This window comes from Macaca fascicularis, chromosome 10 (genome assembly GCF_037993035.2).
Source record: "Macaca fascicularis isolate 582-1 chromosome 10, T2T-MFA8v1.1".
In the NCBI taxonomy this organism is placed as follows: domain Eukaryota; kingdom Metazoa; phylum Chordata; class Mammalia; order Primates; family Cercopithecidae; genus Macaca; species Macaca fascicularis.
The window spans coordinates 101,930,799-101,953,363 of record NC_088384.1 but is presented as its reverse complement, the minus strand read 5'-3'; the positions used below and the strand labels follow the sequence as shown (position 1 = coordinate 101,953,363).

At 53.0% G+C, this 22,565-nt stretch overlaps 2 protein-coding genes across 5 annotated transcripts; one reads left to right on the top strand and one right to left on the bottom strand.

The window, feature by feature from the left end:
• Positions 1-798: 798 nt before the first annotated feature.
• PLTP (phospholipid transfer protein) lies at positions 799-14,557 on the top strand. 3 transcript variants are annotated; one of them, XM_005569195.4, is made up of 16 exons: positions 799-875; positions 1,489-1,599; positions 1,694-1,793; positions 2,866-2,994; positions 3,264-3,419; positions 5,030-5,093; positions 5,179-5,242; positions 6,579-6,670; positions 7,820-7,996; positions 8,079-8,138; positions 10,701-10,865; positions 10,967-11,034; positions 13,440-13,482; positions 13,623-13,686; positions 13,770-13,846; positions 14,250-14,557. In XM_005569195.4, exons 2-16 carry the CDS (start codon positions 1,500-1,502, stop codon positions 14,370-14,372), a joined length of 1,482 nt encoding a protein of 493 aa, XP_005569252.2. In that variant the 5' UTR covers positions 799-875; positions 1,489-1,499; the 3' UTR covers positions 14,373-14,557. The 3 variants fall into 3 exon arrangements, with proteins under 3 accessions (XP_005569252.2, XP_045218975.1, XP_005569256.2); XM_045363040.3 differs by lacking the exon at positions 799-875 and having other exon boundaries at positions 1,280-1,599; XM_005569199.4 differs by lacking the exons at positions 799-875; positions 1,489-1,599; positions 1,694-1,793 and adding an exon at positions 1,988-2,074.
• CTSA (cathepsin A) lies at positions 14,493-22,558 on the bottom strand. Of its 2 annotated transcripts, none has more exons than XM_005569203.4 (15): positions 22,468-22,558; positions 22,143-22,324; positions 21,877-21,988; positions 21,581-21,631; positions 21,411-21,497; positions 21,017-21,172; positions 20,588-20,679; positions 19,514-19,598; positions 18,846-18,937; positions 18,689-18,767; positions 18,457-18,596; positions 16,585-16,660; positions 15,510-15,599; positions 15,208-15,312; positions 14,493-14,949 (listed from the first exon to the last, which is right to left on the bottom strand). In XM_005569203.4, exons 2-15 carry the CDS (start codon positions 22,322-22,324, stop codon positions 14,866-14,868), a joined length of 1,431 nt encoding a protein of 476 aa, XP_005569260.3. In that variant the 5' UTR covers positions 22,468-22,558; the 3' UTR covers positions 14,493-14,865. The 2 variants fall into 2 exon arrangements, with proteins under 2 accessions (XP_005569260.3, XP_005569258.3); XM_005569201.4 differs by having other exon boundaries at positions 22,514-22,558.
• Between the last annotated feature and the right edge of the window lie 7 nt (positions 22,559-22,565).

Below are 22,565 nucleotides of genomic sequence, written 5' to 3'. Positions count from 1 at the left end.
TAGTCCCAGCTACTCAGGAGGCTGAGACAAGAGAATTGCTTGGACCCAGGAGGTGGAGGTTGCAGTGAGCCGAGATCATGCCACTGCACTCCAGCCTGGGTGGCAGAGTGAGACTCCACCTCAAAAAAAAAAAAAAAAAAAAAAAAAAAATCCACCAGCCATAAGAAATGGCAGACCTCCCTCTGGAGTGATTTCAGCCGGTGTGGTATGTTCCTGGGCTGACAGCACTTGCCTAGACTTGCTTTTCCAAGTGGGAAAGGTCTCTGGGACCTTAAGGTCCCCAGATGGTGACACAGAGACAGGTAGGGGGGCCCATAGCAAAGCCAGGCAAGGAGGTCCTGAGATGATTGTGGGTGGCAGGGAAGGAAAAAATATTCCTTGACTTTGTGCCTGGACCTGGTTGCAATAAAGGCTCAAGAGGTAGTTCCTATCATCGTGCACATTTCGCTGAAGGAAGAAACTGAGGGTCAGTGACCCAAGTGAAGTGACTTGCCCAAGATCCTGCAGGAAGACATGGGTAATTGTAATTTGAACCGAGGTCCCAGCAAAGCGGGATTGTTGGGGCTGAATGGGAGGGCTCCTGCACTTCCTTCCCTCTCCCTGGGCTTGGGTCCCCCACTTGTCCAGACAGCGGCCGGACTTGTCACGGGGCTCTGTACAGCCTTTTCCACTCTCCTGGCTGCCAGCGTCCCGCCCCGTCCCCTCCCAGCCCCCAAGGGAGGAGGGGAGAGCTGCAGAGAGGAGGAGGAGGGGTCGGGGAGGCCCGGCTTTATAAAGGCGGCTGGAACAGCCCTGCCCGCCAGACCCCGTCGCCCGGATACCTTGAGCTGCCCGCCACCCCACGTGACCGCGCCGTCCCCCAGCTCCACCGCTGAGTGAGTTGGGGCGCGTCCCCATCCCGTCCACAGTCCCTCGCCGAGCCGCGTGGTGCACTGAAGCCGGGGTGGGGAGGAGAGCCGATGAAGGAGAACGCTAACATGGGCTCCAGGCAGACTCTCTAACGGGAGAGATTTAGGACCTGAGGGAGCCGGGAGACCCGGGAGCCCACGGTCTGGTCGGCCACCTCGTCTCCTCCCCGGGCGCGAGGCCTAGGAGACCGCAAGCCACCCTCCAGGAATGCGCGTGCAGTCGTTGCCGTGGCAACGTGCAAGCCTGCGCGAGCCCACCGCTAAAGGAAAGGGGAGGTTGTTGGGGGTGTGGGGACTGGTCCCCTGGAGGTCCAAACTCATCACGCGGCGGTAGCACGAGGGAACTGGGGACGTCCCCTCCCCCGTGTCCCAAATCCTCTGGGAGCCAGAACGCAAGTCGCATTGCCTCTCTGAGCCTCAGTTTCCACATCTGCCAAATGGAGGCAAGATTATTGGTTCCAAGTTCCCCGAAGAGTTATCTGGAGGGCCACGATCCAGGCTAGTCCCCACTTATGGCTGGACGTCCAAGGAATGGGTTTAAGCGGCTCAGATAACTCCTGCGACCCCACCCCACCCCCAGGCCCGCTCGCCATGGCCCTCTTCGGGGCTCTCTTCCTGGCGCTGCTGGCAGGCGCTCACGCAGAGTTCCCAGGCTGCAAGATCCGCGTCACCTCCAAGGCGCTGGAGCTGGGTAAGGCGCAGGGGCAGACAGGGACGGACGGGAGCGGACGGGGTTGGGGTCGCCCCAGTGGGCACGGGAGCTAAGGGTTTCGCTGCTGCCTCAGTGAAGCAAGAGGGACTGCGCTTTCTGGAACAAGAGCTGGAGACCATCACCATTCCGGACCTGCGGGGCAAAGAAGGCCACTTCTACTACAACATCTCTGAGTAAGTGGGGGGCGGGGCCTCGCGATCCGGGGCGGGGCCTCGGCGGTGGAGGCGGGGCCCAAGAAATCTCGGGGTCTCGGGAGACTGGAGGCTGAGTGGGAGGGGGCGTGGCCAAATCGATGAGGCACGACTTAAGAAACCGGATGGGGCCGAAAAGATAAAGGCCAAGCCAGCCAACATAGGCGGGACCGGGCAGATGGGCGTGGCTTTGAAAACGTCGAGGGGGCCAGGAAGGAAGCAGGACCGGTAGATGTGAGGCGTGGCCGAAGAGCACCAGAAAGGTGGAGTCAAGGAACTTGCCAATAGATGAGAGTGGAGTCTTGGGCACCGGGTGGAGATAATGGGAGGGGTGGGGGAACTGAAGACTCTAAGTATGGTTTAGGATGAGGGAGGGGGAATAAGGGAATTGAGATATGAGGGCGGAGCTTAGGTGATGGAGGCAAAGTGAATGGACTCCATTAAAAGACCGGGTGAGGGAACCCCAGGGTGTGGGAGGGGAGGGGGTGCAAGCAAACAAGACTTTTCTTTTTTTTTTTTCTGAGAGGGAGTCTTGCTCTGTTGCCCAGGCTGGAGTGCAGTGGCGCGATCTTGGCTCACTGCGACTTCCGCATCCCCAGCTCAAGTGATTCTCCTGCCTTGGCCTCCCGAGTAGCTATGACTACAGGCGCGTGCCACCACGCTCTGCTAAGTTTTGTATTTTTAGTAAAGACAGGGGTTTCACTATGTGCCAACATAGTGAAGAGTTAGACTTTCGAACTCCTGACCTCAAGTGATTTGCCCGCCTCGGCCTCCCAAAGTGCTGGGATTACAGGCATGAGCCACCACGCCCGGCAAACAAACAAACAAGACTTCTAAGTGATGGGGTGAAGCTCCCTTTTAACACCTGCATCAGGAAGACCTCATCTCTCAGCCACCCAAGTCTAAGTTGGGTACTTGAGGGACAATGGAAGAATTCATTCTACCCACTCCCGCTTCCCCAGACCTGGACTTGAAAGGGGAGCAGACAAATTTCCTGTGGTTGGGGGGAGTTCCCTCTTCTTGGCCCTGGATCTGACCCTGAGGCCTCCCGTAGGGTGAAGGTCACAGAGCTGCAGCTGACATCTTCCGAGCTCGATTTCCAGCCACAGCAGGAGCTGATGCTACAAATCACCAATGCCTCCTTGGGGCTGCGCTTCCGGAGACAGCTGCTCTACTGGTTCTTGTAAGGACCCAGCACCCTCAGGGGAGTGGAGAGTTGGTAGGGAGGGCTGGAAGTGCTGTGGGGCTGTGGGCAGCCCCCTTAGCCTTCCTGAGTTTAAGTTTCTTCATCTGTATAATGGGGACAAGCATACCCATTTCATAAGAGTTGATAGGAGGGTTTGGTAGGATGTGTGGAAGGAAGTGAAACCTTATTAGGAGGTATCATGATGCAAGGGGCACTGAAGACTCAACTGAGCTCCTACCTGGAGTGAATATTAACGCCCTTGGCAGCTATGATGGTGGCTACATCAACGCCTCAGCTGAGGGTGTGTCCATCCGCACTGGTCTGGAGCTCTCCCGGGATCCTGCTGGACGGATGAAAGTGTCCAATGTCTCCTGCCAGGCCTCTGTCTCCAGAATGCACGCGGCCTTCGGGGGAACCTTCAAGTAAGCCCCAGCCCCAACCCCAGCTTACCCCTTTTGAGCCCCACAGCTCATCTGCCTAGCACAATGCAAAGTGCACAGGCTTGGGAATCAGACCAACTGTGTCCAAAGCTCAGCTCTGTCACTTCCTGGCTGTGTGAACTTGGCCACATCGCTGAAGCTCGGTGCCTCAATATCCTCATTGGTAACATGGGGATAATGATAAAGCCTATTTTATAAGGTCATTGCCAGGATTATTTGTGTTGGTATATGTAAAAATATTTAGAACAAGGCTGGGTGCGGTGGCTCACGCCTGTAATCCCAGCAATTTGGGAGGTCAAGGTGGGCGAGTCATGAGGTCAACAGATCGAGGCCATCCTGGCCAACGTGGTGAAACCCTGTCTCTACTAAAAATACAAAAATTAGCTGAGTGTGGTGGCACATGCCTGTAGTCCCAGCTGCATGGGAGGCTGAGGTAGGAGAATCACTTGAACCCGGGAGGCGGAGGTTGCAGTGAGCCGAGATTGTGCTACTGCACTCTGGCCTGGCGACAGAGCAAGACTCCATCTCAAAAAAAAAAAAAAAAAATTTTAGAACAGCACCTGGCATATGATAAATGCATATTTAAGTGCTGGCCACTTAGATAAGAGTAATTGTGAGGACTAATATGCACAGCTGGCCATGTACTGGATTCTCAATAATTGGTGTCTAAATAATAATAACAAAAATAATACTTTTTTTTTTTTGAGATGGAGTCTTGTTCTGTCACCAGGCTAGAGTGCAGTGGCACAATCTTGGCTCACTGCAACCTCCGCCTCCCGGGTTCAAGTGATTCTCCTGCCTAAGCCTCCCAAGTAGCTGGGACTACAGGCATGCGCCACCATGCCCAGCTACTTTTTCTGTATTTTTAGTAGAGACAGGGTTTTGCCATATTGGCCAAGTTGGTCTCAAACTCCTGACCTCAGGTGGTCCGCCTGCCTCGGCCTACCAAAGTGCTGGGATTACAGGTGTAAGCCACTGTGCCTGGCCCATTTTTTTATTTTTGCCGCTGAGAAGGGGATACTGTTCTTGTTCTGGAAGACAGTTGGGGAAAGAAGATGATGGATTATTGCCTGGTGTTGGTATACTGTCAGTATTATTTATTCATCAAAGTGTATGCCAGGCCCTGAGGATGCAGGAAGAAGCTCAGAGCCTATCTGGAATAAAAAGCATTTGTTATCAGGGCCTGGAGAGAAGGACTAAGAAAGTGCTTTGGGGATTCAGAGGAGAGGAATCTGGGAAGACTGCCTGGAAGAGGAAGCATCTGAGCTCAGATGGGGAAATACAGGGTAGGAACGCAGAGGGTGGAAGGGTTGTAAGCGGATCAGTAAGCGGATGGATGTGGGGATGCTCAGAGCGGGTTTGAGGCAATGTGGGTGGATTCATTTGGCTGATGGGACCAGCGGGAGGTCTTGAGAATTATGCTGGAGAGGGAATTTGGGCCTGGTTCTTGGAAAACCTATGTGGAGGACCTGTTATTCAGGCTGATGCTGAGGAATCCCACTGCCACTATTTCCCTGGTCTCTGATTTCTCCTGGACCTGGACTGGGGTGGAGGCAGGTTCTGGGCTCACCCGGCCTCTCCTTTCCTCACAGGAAGGTGTATGATTTTCTCTCCACGTTCATCACCTCAGGGATGCGCTTCCTCCTCAACCAGCAGGTGTGGGCAGTGACAGGTCGCAGGGTGGCAAGGGTGGGCCTGGTCTCACTTTGAGAAGGCCCTGACTCTGGCTCCCACCTCGCAGATCTGCCCCGTACTCTACCACGCAGGGACGGTCCTGCTCAACGCCCTCCTGGACACCGTGCCTGGTGAGTTGGTTGGGGGTGAGGCCAGGTGTGCAGCTGTCATGCAGCACCTCAGAGCAGGCCCCTTCCAAGCCCTGCTGTCAAACAGTCCTGGGTTCAAATGTGGCCCCTGGAGCTGACTTGCTGTGTGATTTTGGGTAAAGTGCTCATTTCTCTCTGGGCAAAGTGCTTGTTTCCTCACTTGCCTGGCAGCGCTTCCTCCTGGAGTTACTGTGAGGATTATCTGAGAGAATAGTTGTCAAGGTCCTCATTATGTGCGTGCTAATCACTGGTGTCCCATTTGTCTTCATCACCTAGCACCTAATAGGTGCTCAATTAACATGAATACATTAATTCCCTTTTTCCCTTTTTTTTTTTTTTTTTTTTTTTGAGATGGAGTCACTCTGTTGCCAGGCTGGAGTCCAGTGGCGCGATCTCAGCTCACTGCAGTCTCCACCTCCCGGGTTCAAGCGATTCCCCTGCCTTGGCATCCCGAGTAGCTGGGACTACAGGCGTGCACCACCATGCCCGACTAAGTTTTTGTATTTTAGTAGAGACAGGCTTTCACCACGTTGGCCGGGATGGTCTCAATCTCCTGACCTCGTGATCCGCCCACCTTGGCCTCCCAAAGTGCTGGGATTACAGGCATGAGCCACTGTGCCTGGCCATGAATTCCCTTTTTCTAAGCCATGACCTCTGTCTACTGTGGGGCAAAGTTATTGTCCCATCACACCCAACACACAGGCAGGGGAAGAGAAGGAGGAGGTAGGAGAAACCAAGGGAAAGGAACCCCATGCCATCTTTTTTTTCTTTCTTTTTTTTTTTTTTTTTTGAGATGGAGTCTCACTCTGTCACCCAGGCTGGAGTACAGTGGTGCAATCCTGGCTCCCTACAACCTCCACCTCCCAGATTCAAGCGATTCTCCTGCCTCAGCCTCCCGAGTAGCTGGGATTACAGGCGCCCACCACCACGCCCAGCTAATTTTTGTATTTTTAGTAGAGACGGGGTTTCACCATGGTGGACCAGGCTGGTCTCGAATGCCTGACCTCAGGTGATCTGCCTGCCTTGGCCTCCCTAAGTGCTGGGATTACAGGTGTGAGCCACTGTGCGCGGCGCCCCCATGCCATCTTTTTAGTGATTTGATGAAACCTCTGTGGTAGTAGTAATAATAATAACTAACATTAATGGGCACTTACTACACAGCAGGCCCTAAGTGCTTTCCACATAAAACTAATTTGACCCTCCTGACAACCCTGCGAGGGATGTATCCTCATTTTATGGGTGGGACTCTGAGCCTGGAGAGGTTAAGCACCTTGTCCCACATCACACAGCTGTGAGTGACTTGAGCCTCTTCCTGCAGTGCGCAGTTCTGTGGATGAGCTTGTTGGCATTGACTATTCCCTCATGAAGGATCCTGTGGCTTCCACCAGCAACCTGGACATGGACTTCCGGGTGAGCTGCTCGGGCTGGTGTATGACCTCTGACCTCCTAACAGGACCGCTTTCTCCGCTAAGTTGTGAGATTTTACTTCCTAAAGCACAGCTCTGATGAGGCCACTCTCATTGCTGAGAATGCTATGGCTCCCTATTACTACAGAATTAGGTTCAGCCTCCTGGGTCTGGTATTTGAGCCCTGTTAATCTTACCTGGCCCCACCTTTTATATCTCATCCTGTTTCTTTGCAGCTGCTCTTTCCCAAATTGGACCCTCGCTTCCCAGCTCAGGGCCTTTGCTCATGCACGGTCTTTCCCCAACTCCCCTGAAGGAGCTGGACACAAATTTCTACACAAATCATCTCATTTCATTCTCTCACAACCCTGTGAGTCAGGTACTAACATCATCCTCATTTTAAGAATGTGGAGACTTACTTATAGAGGTGACATCACTTGCCCAAGGCCACATAGCTAGTGTGTAGCCACTACCTTTGGTCTCCCAGAGTAGTATAGCAGTTTCAGAGTGCAGACTTGGGAGCTAGAATCAGTCGGGTGCAGTGGCTCATGCCTGTAATCCCAATACTTTGGGAGACCCAGGCCAGAGGATCGCTTGAGCCCAGGAGTTTGAGACCGGCTGGGGCATCATAGTGAGACCTCCTTCTCTACAAAAAGAAAAAGAATGCCTGAAGTTCAAATCCTAGCTCTGCCACTGACTAGCTGCATGGCCCTAAGCATAACTTTTCAGTTGGCCAGTTTCCTAACACGTAAATGGAAATAATCTAGTAAGAAAGCACACATAGTTAATGCAGAGTAAAGGAGTTGATCTATGTGAAGAGCTTACAGTACTTGGCACAGAAGCATGAGTATGCACACTATATGTAAATAGTAGCTGTTGTTACTGCCTCTGGCTTTCAAGACCCACTCAGATGCCACCTCTTCCATGAAACCTTTCCTGACCCTCCCTCTTCCAGTGTGACGGGCTCGCCCCCTGATAGCAGGTGTCCTCCTTTCAATGCCTTTTAAGAGATGTGCTTGTGAGTGCCCCAAGAACAGCAGCTGGGTTCCCACTGTCTCCCCACAGTGCCTAGCACAGGGCTGGGAGACACCTGCTGTCAGTCCAGGTGCCAGGCCAGTCTGCCTTGACCCTGACCGTGAATGCCCCACCCCAGGGGGCCTTCTTCCCCCTGACCGAGAGGAACTGGAGCCTCCCCAACCGGGCGGTGGAGCCCCAGCTGCAGGAGGAGGAGCGGATGGTGTATGTGGCCTTCTCTGAGTTCTTCTTCGACTCTGCCATGGAGAGCTACTTCCGGGCGGGGGCCCTGCAACTGTCGCTGGTGGGGGACAAGGTATGCCAGGGCCTGTGTGTGGGATGGGCAAAAGAGGGTCTGTGACAGAGCTCACTCCCTCACTCCTGATTCCCCTGTTCAGGTGCCCCATGACCTGGACATACTGCTGAGGGCCACCTACTTTGGGAGCATTGTCCTGCTGGTGAGTGCTGGCGGGGGACAGGGATAGGGCCACCTGCACACCAGTGAGACCAGGGAGGGGTGCAGGCGGGGCCCCCAGTGGCAGCCACTCAGACAGGGCTCTGGCCTCTTGTCTTTGGCCAATCGCCCTCGCCTTGTCGTGGCTGTTCCGTCTGTGAAGGAGGCTTCCCCTTCCTGCTCCTTCCTGCCCTATCTCCTTCGCAGAGCTGCTGTGAGGATCAGCGAGAACCCACGCTTTGCAAGTGTGAGGGCTTTAATAATAATTAACATATACTATTGTTTATTTGTGTATTGGGGAGGAGAGTGTTACACATTTTATTTATTTATTTTTTTGAGACAGTGTCTCACTTTGTCATCCAAGTTGGAATGCAGTGGCACAATCTAGGCTCACTGCAACCTCTGCCTCCCAGGGCTCAAGCTGTTCTCCTGCTTCAGCCTCTTGACTAGCTGGAATTACAGGCTTGTGCTACCACGCCCCACTAATTTTTAAAATTTTGTTGAGACAGGGTTTCATCATGTTGCTCAGGCTGGTCTTGAACTCCTGGGCTCAAGTGGTCACCCATCTTGGCCTCCCAAAGTGCTGGGATTACAGGTGTGAGCCACTGCGCCCAGCAAAATTACAAATTTTAGAAGAAATAATTCAGTCATTATCATCATCAAATTCATGGCTAAGAAATTAAGGGCAGGGTCTCTATTGTCAGACTGCCTGGGCTTCAAGCCTAGTTCTGAAACTGAATGACTGCATAACCTCTACAAGTTACTTAACCTCTCTGTGCCTCAATTTTCCCATCTCAGAAATGGGGATATGGCTGGGCATGATGGCTTATGCCTATACTCTGAGCACTTTGAGAGGTCAAGGTAGGAAAATTGCTTGAGCCCAGGAGTTTGAGACCAGCCTGGGCAACATAGTGAGACCCTGTCTCTATTGAAAAATAAATTTTTAGTCAGATCTTTTTTTTTTGGGTCGGGGGACGGAGTCTCACTCTGTCACCCAGGCTGGAGTGCAGTGGCACAATCTTGGCTCACTGCAACCTCTGCCTCCTGGGTTCAAGCAATTCTCTGCCATGACACCCAGCCTGAAAAATAAATTTGTGAAAAATAAATTTGTAAAAAATAAACAACAACAACAAAATTGGCAGTAATATCTGCCTCACGTGGTTATTATGAGTTTTTTTTTTTTTTTTTTTTTTTTTTTTTTTTTTTTTTTTTTTGTGAAATGGAGTCTCTCTCTGTCACCCAGGCTGGAGTGCAATGGCGTGATCTCAGCTTCCTGCAAGCTCCACCTCCCGGGTTCACGCCTCAGCCTCCCCAGTAGCTGGGACTACAGGTGCCCGCCACCATGCCTGGCTAATTTTTTGTATTTTTAGTAAAGACGGGGTTTCACCGTGGTCTTGATCTCCTGACCTTGTGATCTGCCCGCCTCGGCCTCCCAAAGTGCTGGTATTACAGGCGTGAGCCACCGTGCCCGGTCCTTGTGAGGTTTAAAGGAGCCAACACATATACAGTGTTTAGAATCATGTTTGGTGAAGATTAGGCAAGTTGCATCTTATAGTATTCCTTCACTGCCTATAGAAGAAAGCATAGCAGTTTAGAGAAAGAAGATATGGCCAGGCATGGTGGCTCACGCCTGTAATCCCAACACTCTGGGAGGCTGAAGCCGGCAGATCGCTTGAGCCCAGGAGTTTGAGACCAGCATGGGCAACATGGCCAAACCCCATCTCTACAAAAAAACAAAAGCAAAAACAAAATACAAATACAAAAATAAGCCTGGCATGGTGGCATGAACCTGTGGTCTCAGCTGTTCAGGAGGCTGATGTGGCAGGATCACTTGAGCTGAGGAGGTTGAGGCTGCAGTGAGCCGTGATCATGGCACTGCACTCCAGCCTGGGCGACAGAGACTCTGTCTCAAAAAAAAAAAAAAAAAAAAAAAAAAGAAAGGAGAGAGAAAGCAAAAATATGGCAAGTGGTCTGGGCATGGTGGCTCATGCCTGTAATCCCAACACTTTGGGAGGCCGAAGTGGGCGAATCACCTGAAGTCAGGAGTTCGAGACCAGCCTGGCCAACGTGGTGAAACCCCATTTCTGCTAAAAATACAAAACTTAGCTGGGCATGGCGGCAGGCGCCTGTAATCCCAGCTACTTGGGAGACTGAGGCGGGAGAATCGCCTGAACCTGGGAGACAGAGTTGCAGTGAGCCGATATCGTGCCACTGCACTCCAGCCTGGGCAACAGAGTGAGACTCCGTATCCAAAACAGAAGACATGGCAAGGGGCAGAGATACTAATGCAAAAAGGACATCCACGAAGAGTCTGGATTGGTGATGGGCCTGAATATTGAGATGTATTTAGGAAGCAGAAAGAGAAGAATACATTGCTGTTTCTTTGTGTGGCAATGGCATGAAGGCTAGATGCAGATTTGAGGGTTTTGGAAGCCAGAGCTGTCTCTGTATTTGCAATATGAGAGTCCCCAGAGGCAGAAGCTGCACCTGCCTTCGTCCTCTTCTTCCCTGGGGGCTCCACAGGAAACGGCAGGGACTTGACCCGCCCCTGCTGCTCATCCCCCAGAGCCCAGCAGTGATTGACTCCCCACTGAAGCTGGAGCTGCGGGTCCTGGCCCCACCACGCTGCACCATCAAGCCCTCTGGCACCACCGTCTCTGTCACTGCTAGCGTCACCATCGCCCTGGTCCCACCCGACAAGCCTGAGGTCCAGCTGTCCAGCATGACTATGGTATGGGTCCTGGAGTGGGGGCTGCTAGCTGGGGGTCAGGGAAAAATGGACTGTGGGTTACTGACCTTCTGGGTAACATCCTCCTCCCCATGTTCCTGCAGGACGCCCGTCTCAGCGCCAAGATGGCTCTCCGGGGGAAGGCCCTGCGCACACAGCTGGACCTGCGCAGGTATGCAGGCGCACCTCCCTGCACCTCAGTGTCTTGAGGACAATCACACCTGTCCACAGGGATGTTGAGTTAAAATTCGTTCATACCTATAAGTCACTGAGAGCTGGGGTCTATCTTTGTTAATGCATGCTAAAGTGCTTTGGTAAAATCTAACTCCTCTGCATTCTCACATGTCCCAGAGGCAGGCAGGGCAGGTATTATGAGAGATGAACAAATGGGTCCAGCAATGTTAAATAACATGCCCACAGTCACACAGCAAAGATCAGAACATGGGTTTTGACAAAAACCTCAGCACAACACGGCTTTGTGATCTTGAGGCCATTTTATCTTTCTTTTTGAAAAATGTTATTTTATTTTATTGTTTTTTTTTTTTTTTTTTTTTTTTTTGAGACGGAGTCTCACGCTGCCCAGGCTGGAGTGCAGTGGCGCGATCTTGGCTCACTGCAACCTCTGCCTCCCAGGTTTAGGCAATTCTCCTGCCTCCGCTTCCTGAGTAGCTGGGATTACAAGTGTGCGCCACCACGCCCGGCTAATTTTTGCATTTTTAGTAGAGATGGGGTTTCATCATGTTGGTCAGGCTGGTCTCGAACTCCTGACCTTAGGTGATTCACCTGCCCCGGCCTCCCAAAGTGCTGGGATTATAGGTATGAGCCACTGCGCTCGGCCTTATTTTATTTTTATTGTATTTATTTATTTTTGAGACGGAGTCTCACTCTGTTGCCCAGGCTGGAGTGCAGTGTTGCAATAATAGCTGACTGCAGCCTTGACCTCCTGGGTTCAAGTAATCCTCCAGCCTCAGCCTCCCGAGTAACTGGGACTACATGCATGCACCACCATGGCTGACTATTTTATTTTTTGTAGAGACAGGGTCTCACTTTGTTGCCCAGGCTGGTCTCCAATTCTTGGGGCTCAAGTGATTGTCCCACCTCAGCCTCCCAAAGTGCTGGGATTATAGCCATGAGCCACCGCACCCAGCCCATTTTGTCTTTCTAGGCTTCATTTTCTCCATGTGTTTAATACAGGTAAAAGTAGCGTCTGCCTTTTAGGGCTGTGCTGTCCAATATGGTAGATACTAACCACATGTGACTATTTACATTTAAATTAATTATAATTAAAGTTTTTCAGTTGTACTAAGCCACATTTCATTAGCCACATGTGGCTAGTGACTACCACAGTGGACAATGCAGATACAAAACATTTTATAGAAAATCTGACTGGACAGTGCTGTTCTAAGGTTAAAGGAGATAATGTAGGTTAGGACCCTAGATTTTAGAGGCAAGTTCTGACACTTCCCAGCTGTGTGACTTCAGGCAAATTACGTAACCTTGTGGGGCCTCATTTTCCTCATCTATAAAGTACAAATCGTAATAGTGCCCACTCCTTAGGCTTGTTATGAGGACTGAACCAGTTGGTACTGTATTTTAAAACAGTTTACTAATATTACCTTTTTTTTTTCTTTTTTTTTGAGACAGAGTCTCGCTCTGTCGCCCAGGCTGGAGTGCAGTGGTGCAATCTCGGCTCACTACAAGCTTCGCCTCCCGGGTTCACGCCATTCTCCTGCCTCAGCCTCCCGAGTAGCTGGGACTACAGGCGCCCACCACCACACCCGGCTAATTTTTGTTGTATTTTTTAGTAGAGACAGGGTTTCACTATGTTAGCCAGGATGGTCTTGATCTCCTGACCTTGTGATCCACCCGCCTCGGCCTCCCAAAATGCTGGGATTACAGGCACGAGCGACCGCGCCCAACCTACTAATATTAACTTTTTAAACATGTTGGCTGAGTGCAGTGGCTCACACCTGTGATCTCAACACTTTGGGAGACCAAGGCAGGTAGATCACTTGAGGCCAGGAGTTCGATACCAGCCGGAGCTACAAAGTGAGATCCCGTCTCCACAAAAAAATTTACAAGTTAGCCAGTCATGGTGATGCACGCCTGCGGTCCCAGCTACTTGGGAGCCTGAGGTGGGAGGCTGACTTGAGCCCTGGAGGTCAAAGCCACTGCGAGTTAAATTGTACCACTGCCCTCCAGCCTGGGCAACACAGTGAGACGCTGTCTCAAAAATAAATAAAAAGAAAAAAAGAAAATAAATACGCTTAGTGTCTGACAGGAACTAAGCAATGTGAGTTTTGTTACATAAAATAAATAACACCTGCAAAGCTACCAGCAGAAGTCTGGCACATTAGAAGTGCTCAATAAATAAAAAGTAGCAGCCTTGGAGAAAAGGAAACCCAAGTGGCAGCCATAACTGGCCCGAGGATACTTGGAAAGTTGTAGCACCTGGAAAGGTGCCTACGTGGGGCATCTGAGCCTGCAACTCAGGCACCTCTGGCAGGTAGGCCTGGGTGGTCTGAGGAAGGGGAGCTTCCAGGCTTCCTGCCCACAGGGCTTCTTTCTCTCCCACAGGTTCCGAATCTATTCCAACCATTCTGCACTGGAGTCGCTGGCTGTGAGTGGGGAAGGGTGGGTAGGCTGGGCTGGGTTCGTGAGATCCTGACCCTCACCATTCCCTCCTCATATAACTGCTCACCCATGGGCAACTAAACCCACCCCTGACTGGCTGCCCTGTTTCCCCCCTTGCCCCCCCAGCTGATCCCCTTACAGGCCCCTCTGAAGACCATGCTGCAGATCGGGGTGATGCCCATGCTCAACGGTAAGGCTGGGGTGTGAGGACGGAGGAAGAAAGGACGGGTGAACTGGGCGGGCCCAGACTGAGCGGGGTGCTCCCACCCACAGAGCGGACCTGGCGTGGGGTGCAGATCCCACTACCTGAGGGCATCAACTTTGTGCGTGAAGTGGTGACGAACCATGCGGTGAGTAGGGGCAGGATGGGGAAGGAGGGCAGGGCCTTCCCCTCTCTCTATAGTTCCCCAGTGCCCTCCACTACCTGACCCCAGCTCCCCCATTACCAGCCGTCCCCTCCCGTTTTAATCTTAGACTCCTAAAAGCCTTTGCACACACGGTGACTCCTCCTTGGAGCACTCTTCTCCCATCCCAATACCTACTAACCGTTCAGGTCTTAGCTCAGAGGTCACCTTCTCCAAGAAGCCCTCCTTGACACCCATAGTCTACACTCCTACAACCTCATTTTAGCACCTTGACATGGAATTATCCATTAGATTGAGTCCCTGAAAGACAAAGACTCTGTCTCTTGATCTCTAAACGCTGGCCTCAGTAACTGAATGAATAAATGAGGCTCCCCTGTCCCCCACACAGGGCTTCCTCACCATCGGGGCTGATCTCCACTTTGCCAAAGGGCTGCGAGAGGTGATTGAGAAGAACCGGCCTGCCGACATCGGGGCGTCCACTGCCCCCACACCCTCCACAGCAGCTGTGTGAGCCCCCAACCCCCACGCTGGCAGCTGTCATTCAGGACTCCAACTCCTCTCAGCCCCTCTTTTCCCACATTCATAGCCTGTAGTGCCCCCTCTAACCCCCAGTGCCACAGAGAAGACGGGGTTTGAAGCTGTACCCAATTTAATTCCATAATCAGTCAATCCATCAATTACAGTCCGTCCACCACCTCCCTGTGGGCTGTCCTGAGCTCTGTTGGGTTCCTGGGATGGGATCAGTGCATCGTAAAGGGCATTCTTTAAGCAGAGAGGGGGCCAGGCCACCCCATTCAGGAACTGTTATGGGAATAAAGTGCTCACTTGCCCCCAGGCTGTCTGTGGGAGACCCTGGCCCAGTCTGGGATGCACAGGGCTGTGGGAAGGGGGCAGTCCTGAAGGCAGAACCTGGCCTGTAGGGGCACTTTGCTTAGAAGAAGACTCTCCTAGCAGGAGTGGCTGGGAGGGGCTGCATCAGGCCGTGGAGCTGGTTGCTGTGGTCCTCAGTATGGCTGCTTGTTCAGGAAGCGGGAGAACATGGTGAAGGCAGCGAGGGGCTTGTCGGTGGGAACCATGTGGCCGGCGCCCTGAGGAGCAATGTTCGTGAGCTCCTGACCCCCACCATTCCCTCCTCCCCATATAACTGCTCACCCGTGGGGAATTCCTTCATCCCAAGCCCTTTATTCTTCCCAGAACCTTCCCCACTCCTCTCTAAAAAAGCTTGCCCATACAGGGGCCAGATGGTGACCCATGACCCAGCCTAAAAGGCAGCCAGAGGGAAAGGACGGGTGGGTCCTGCTCCTTCGCCTCCGGCCCAGTTATCCCTCAGCAGGCCCAGTCCCTACCTTGATCGTGAGAAAGGCGATGTGGGAGAACTCCTTCACAAAACCGGCAATCTGCTCCCCGCTGTCCCCATACTTCACTAACCAGGGCCGGCGCTGCACCTCCATCTGCCCCATCAGGAAAGACATCAGCCTACAGCAGCTGCATCCTTGCTCACAGCTACCAGCAAGACCTTAGGGCTGGGAATTCCTCCACACTTGCCCTCTGTGGACCAGAGCCAGGTAGCCAGCCAGCCACTCCCAGGCATACCCGCCCCTGATCCTCCACAGCAGCCCCTATCCAGGGCCAGGAATCTCTGTCTTACCTTCTGGTTGAGGGAATCCACAAACCACTCATCCCCCATGAAATTGCAGGCCATGTCTACATCTCCATTATATAACAGGATCTGGTATTTCTAAAGCAGGACGGGGTGAAAATGAGTGGTGTGGAACAAGCCCAGGCTTTAGCCCTTCCCTAGTTCAAGGCCTACCCCTCAGGGAATTCAAGGGGCCGAGCCAGATAGCACGAACCAGGGAATTCTCATGTTTTTTTCTGATGACTTACTGCATGTCCAGTATTCCACTAAATGTTTTACCTATGAGGTAGATACCATTATCCCCATTTTACAGATGGGGAACCTGAGGCTCATATTTAAGAAATTTGCCGGCCGGGCGCGGTGGCTCAAGCCTGTAATCGCAGCACTTTGGGAGGCCGAGGCGGGTGGATCACGAGGTCAGGAGATCGAGACTATCCTGGCTAACATGGTGAAACCCCGTCTCTACTAAAAATACAAAAAACTAGCCGGGCGTGGTGGCGGGCGCCTGTAGTCTCAGCTACTTGGGAGGCTGAGGCGGGAGAATGGCGTGAACCCGGGAGGCGGAGCTTGCAGTGAGCCGAGATCACGCCACTGCACTCCAGCCTGGGAGACACAGCGAGACTCCGTCTCAAAAAAAAAAAAAAAAAAGAAATTTGCCCAAGATTATGTGTCTAGTACAGGGACTTGCACCCAGGCCATGTGACTCCAGAGCCCATGCTATGAACCACTGTGCTGGACAGAACCCGGTCCTAACCTGGCTCTGCCAGTGCCTCTTATATCACCTTGGACAAGGTCTCCTCCCACCCTGGACCTCAGCTAGCCCATTTTTGGCATGAATGAAGCTCTTCTCACCCTTAAGGCTCCTTGGCTGATCCAGACCACTTGGCCTCCTATAGCAGTGCAGCATGGGTGGGGACAAACCCAGGTTCAAATTCTGACCCCACCAGTCACAGTACCCTGGGCTTCACCTTTTGGAGTTTCAGCTTCCCTTGTCCTGACAGGAAGTCTAAAGGGTCCCCAGCTTGCTGTGCTACTCTGGGGTCCTAAGGCTGCTGGTGGATCCAGCTGTGCTGTCCCCACTCACCTGTGAACTAAGCAGCTTCAGATACTGGGAGTTCATGCTTCGGTAGAGACGGCGGTACTGTAAGTTTACCAGAAAGCTGCCGGGAACATACGCGCAGGCCCCAGGAAGACCAGGTAGGGGCGAAAAGTAGTCAACAGATCAGACCTTCTCTCCTATCTCCAAGCTCCAACCCAGAAAGCAGACAGCTGGGTTCCACTCCTCTTTTTGGGGGGCCACCTCTCTAGGACTGACCTGGATGATGGGCTGGGATTCAGAGAGCCTCAACTCATCCCCATTTAGAAATGTACAGGGATGCCAGGTGCGGTGGCTCACACCTGTAATCCCAGCACTTTGGGAGACCGAGGTGAGTGGATCACGAGGCCAGGAGTTCGAGACCAGCCTGACCAACATGGTGAAAACCCATCTCTACTAAAAAAAAATACAAAAATTAGCCAGGCATGGTGGTGCATGCCTGTAATCCCAGCTACTCAGAAGGCTAAGGCAGGGAGGCGGGAGGCAGAGGTTGCAGTGAGCAAGATTGCACCACTGCACTCCAGCCTGGGCAACAGAGTAAGTTACTCCATCTCAAAAAACAAAACAAAACAAAACAAAACAAAAAACACCTACAGGGACACGTTTTGGTTGTTACAGGGACTGGGATGCATCTGGCATTTAGTGTCTAGGGGCCAGCAGGTGTGAGAGTCACAACATATAACAAGGTAGAGTGTGAGCACTGACCAATCAAAATGGACCTGAGCAGCCCCAGATGGGCCCAGTGTCACCCTTTTACTTGCGGTGGTGGGGGGCTCACAGGAGATTGGACATGGAAGTAATAGTTTGTTGTTGTTGTTTGAGATGGAGTTTCACTCTTGTTGCCCAGGCTGGAGTGCAGTAGCATGATCTTGGCTCACTGCGACCTCCACCTCCCGGGTTCAAGTGATTCTCCTCCCTCAGCCCCCTGAATAGCTAGGATTACAGGCACCCACCACCACACCTGACTAATTGTGTATTTTTAGTAGAGATGGGGTTTTACCATGTTGGCCAGGCTGGTCTCAAACTCCTAACCTCAGGTGATCCGCCCACCTCAGCCTCCCAGAGTGCTGGGATAACAGGCATGAGCCACTGCGCCAGGTCAGAAGTAATAGTTATTAACCAATGTGGTGGCTGGGTGGGTAATCTCAGCACTTTGGGAGGCCAAGGAGGGAGGATTGCTTGAGACCAAGAGTTCAAGACCAACCTGGACGACATAGTGAGACCCTGTCTCTACAAAAAATTTTTTAAAAACAGCCCAGAATGGTGGCATGTGCCTGTAGACCCAGCTACTCAGGAGACTAAGGTCGGAGGATCGCTTGAGCTAGGAGGTTGAGGCTGTAGTGAACTGTGAAACAACAACCAATGTGGCTACGTAATGAATTGGGGGTGGGCGGGGTGGCTCAAGCCTGTAATGCCAGTACTTTGGGAGGCTGAGGTGGGTGGATCACTTGAGCCCCAGAGTCGAAACCAGCCTGGGCAATATGGTAAAACACCATCTCTACAAAAAAATACAAACATTAGCCGGGGGTGGTGGTGTGCATCTGTAGTCCCAGCTACTGGGGAGGTGGGAGGATTGCTTGAGCCCAGGAGTTCGAGGCTGCAGTGAGCTGTGATCACGCCACTGCACTCCAGCCTAGGTGACAGAGTGAGTGAGACCTTGTCTCAAACAAAAACATTTAACATTTAAAAAAGAAAAAAGAATTGGCTGTCAATCCACTGAGGGGTCAGGGATGGATGTTAAACATCCTGTACAGCTCATCTCATCAAGAAACCCTACACAGAAGATCCCTGGGAACCTGCTAGTGCCCACAAGCCCCAGCAACCCACCACCCCCAGTCACAGGTGGCCACAGAGCCTCACTTGCACATGTCCCATTGCGGCAGCTGTTCCGGGATGTGGAGGGCCTTCCGCACGTACGGGTTGTTGAGGTAGGTGGAAGCAGCTGTCGTGTTGGTGCAGGGGGGGTCCATGCGCACTTTGTCCCCTGAGCGCAGCAATGCCTGGAGGGCACACACAGAGGGTCAGGGCCTCTGCTTCCCTGCCCCTGCCCCCGTCCCCACCTCACCAGGAGGAAGCCCACGCCCTTGCACACCTGATGCCACGTCCGCTTGAGTGGCAGGCGAGTGAAGATGTTGCCCAAATCCTGGACCACAACAGTGTCCTTCTCATACCTGCATGTGAGGTGGGGGGATGGGTGGAGCCTCCAGATGGGGCTGGGGTTGGCCCCAGGGGCACCCAGCAGCACCTACCTAAAATGGCTGGGCACCCCTCCAGCACAAGGGGCATAGAGGTTGTAGATGTTGAGGCCAGAGTTGCCCACGATGCGGGCCACTTCCTGAAGCTGCAATGATACACCGAGCCACCATGCTTTACAGATCCCTAGCCTCTCCACAACCCCACCAAGTTGTCCCAAGATTTATTGCTCTTGAATTTCACCTCTTCACCCACATTTTTTTCACAGGTAGGGAAACTGAGGCTCAGTGGCAGGAATCTTCCCAGCCCTAGGTCCAAATCCTAGCATCACTGCCTCCCAACACTGACTTCAGACAGTGATTTCAAAATTCATGGCCCTCAGGTTTCCTTATCTGGAAAATGTGGGTAGTACGATCTCATTTGAGGGGGAATCTTGAAGCTTAAGTAATCTACATAGACACAGTTCAGCACAGTGCCCGCCACACTGCAGGTGTTTGATAAATGTGAAGAAGTCCTTTCTCCCTCACACAGGTTATGGGATTTGCCGCCATAGGAGGTGGTGGTGGGAATACACACTTAGACACATGTCCCAGAGAACACTATTGCTTAAAGGTGCAAGAAGGCAATGAGGGATGGAGAACAAGGAGTCCCCAAGGAGGGAATGTGGTCCCATTCTTGGGATTAGGGATGGGAGGGCTGATGCAGAGTGACGGCAGAACCTCACATTGGTCACGCATTCCGGGTCTTTGTTGTCATAGAAGTTACACTTGTTTTGAGAGCAGCAGTGGGTCTGGAGAGAAGACCAAAGCCTGTAGGAGATGAGAGTGAAAAGTGCATCAGCCTCTGGTGGGAAGAGGAGGGCAGAGGAGGCGAGCATACCCCCACCTCCCACCAACCTCCCTGACCCTAGGAGACTAGGAAAGGTATCACAGGGTATGGTCTGCACGTCACCTAAGCTAGCTCCCAAAGAGGTGCCCCAGGGTCATACAGACAGGCCTCCTTAGTTCCTTTAAAATCTGATCTCTGGCCGGGCGCGGTGGCTCAAGCCTGTAATCCCAGCACTTTGGGAGGCCGAGACGGGCGGATCATGAGGTCAGGAGATCGAGACCATCCTGGCTAACACGGTGAAACCCTGTCTCTACTAAAAAATACAAAAAACTAGCCGGGCGAAGTGGCGGGCGCCTGTAGTCCCAGCTACTTGGGAGGCTGAGGCAGGAGAATGGCGTGTACCCGGGAGGCGGAGCTTGCAGTGAGCTGAGATCTGGCCACTGCACTCCAGCCTGGGCGACAGAGCATGACTCCGTCTCAAAAAAAAAAAAAAAAAAATCTGATCTCTGGCTGGGCGCCGTCGCTCACGCCTGTAATCCCAGCACTTTGGGAAACCAAGGCGGGCAGATCATTTGAGGCCAGGAGTTCGCGTCTAGCCTGGCCAACAGCAAAATGCCATCTCTACTAAAAATACAAAAAAATTAAGCAGGTGTGGTGGTACGTGCCTGTAGTCCCAGCTGCTTGGGATGCTGAGGCACAAGAATTGCTTGAACCTGGGAGGTGGAGGTTACAGTGAGCTAAGATCGCGCCACTGCACTCTAGCCTGGATGACAAAGTGAGACTCTGTCTCAAAAAAAAAAAAGAAAAAAAAGAAAAATCTGATCTCTATTCTTTGGCCTTTCAGCACTGTGTTCTTTCTGCAACCCACCTGCTGCTCATAAACCTGGGCTGGGCCTGTCATATCATGTGCCTGGAGGACAGACTCGAGATCATGTGACCCTAGAGATTGCCCAATTGCCCTATCCCATACCTGTTCCCCAGAAGGCCATGGTAGTAGGCAAAGTAGACCAGGGAGTTGTCATTCTGCTCATAGGAGGAGAGTCCATTGCCCACAGCCAGCCCCTGTGAAACACCCAGGGCGCTCAGCTCATGTGGAGGGCGAAGAGGAGGAGCCTCCCTCACCCTAACACCCAGACCTTCAGCAATCCGGAAGCTGAAACCCAGGGTGGTTTATGGGGGCGGTTGGGTGTGGAAAGTCACTCAATGCAAAGCACAGAGCTGGCAGCCTGACAGATGAGTTTCCTGTTGTGGGAGGCACACTAGACAGACCTAGGGCAGCTGGTGGTGGGGAGGGTATGCAGGGAGCTGGGTTGGATGGGGCTGTTGACCAGTCTGACCTTGCTAACTGCAAGGCCACAGCCTCAAGGTGCCTCCCTTCCCTCCTGCAGCTGCCCTGCACCTGAAGGTTCATGCTGGGGTCCTGCATGACCAGCACGGCCAGGGTGGGGATGTAGATGCCAGCATAGCTCTCCCCGGTCAGGAAAAGTTTGTTGTTCTTATACTCCGGAAAGAGGTGGAAGAAATCTTGAAGGGCCTCAAAATTGCTCTGGGCGACCTGGGGATGGGGGAGCAAGACAGAGGGAATCAGGAAGCTTTGGTATTTGAACTGGAAAGAACTTCAGAGATAATGACATCAACCCACCCTGTCTGTGTAAGAGGAAGTGACTGGCCACCATACCACAAGCATATGACAGAGCGAAAAGTGGACTCCAAGGCCATGCTCTCTCTCCCAGCATCATGCCATGGATGGAGGACTGGGGAGCCTGGGGCAGATGGGCAGGCACCAGACTCACCTCAGTGTCATTAGTTGCATAAAACTTGTCATCAGAGTAGGAGAAGCCCACCCCAGCTGGGGACTCCAGGTATAACACATTAGCAATCTAGAAGGGAGGGAAAAATTAGTCAACTGCCACTCCATCCAAGTGCCCAGACACCCCCACAGGACCCACAGCTCCAGCTATACCAGATTCCAAGAATAGGGGTTGTACTCCAGGGTGACACCATCTGGCTGGACCTGAGGAGGAAAGAGATGGCTGAGTAAGTCCCAAGGGCCAGCTGGGTGGAAGGAAAGGGCCACCGTGAGAGGCACTTTACGTGTGGGCAAAACCCCTGAGAGGTACAAGCAGCAAAGCCAATGGCATAGAGGAAAATCCCAAGACTTAGAAGGAAGGAAACTTTCTGGTAAATCACAAAGTCCGTTTCTCCCTTTCCCCAGCCTTTTTCTTTAGGAACTGTGCTTTACCCCTGCTGTCCACTCACCAGGAAGGGGCCATGCTCTGTGAGGAGCCCATCTAGGGAGCTGCAGCCGGGACCCCCATTGAGCCAAAGCACCACAGGGCTGTTCTCGGGATCCTTCTGGGACTCCACAAACCTGGGAAGGGGTGTCAGGGCAGTGTTGGTGCAGTTGCAGGGGTCCTTTCCGGCCCTCCCGGCTCCCAGGCGTCCTCAGGGGTCTGCAGAACTACCCCCCACCCCTCATCCGTCATCTCTCCTCCCAGTCCCGCCCGGGAGGCAGGGCGGCAGACCAGTAGTGGAGGTGCTTGGAGCCGGAGCCTTTGAGGTAGCCGGAGTACTGGCGGAAGGACGGCTGCTTGGCCAGCCCGGGGAGGCGCTGGATCTCGTCCTGGTCCGGGGCTGCCTCGCCTCGGGGCGCCCAGGACACTAGCAGCAGCAGCAGAAACGGCAGCGGCGGCGCGGCTCGGATCATCTACGGGAGGCAGAAGAGGGGCTGTTGCCTCGCTCCTCAGCGCTTCCGTGAAGCAGCACCCGGGTAGGAGCTGGCGGCGCCTCCGCGAGGGAAGCCCCGGCCCCAGCGCCAGCTCCCACCCTCAAGCTTCCTCTACCGCGCACCGATCCCGGGCTCGGGGATCCCCTCCAGCCTCCGGTGCCAGCTCACCTCTGCTCCCCCGTGTCCTTGCTCTCCAGGAGGCGCCCGGGGACTGGAAGTC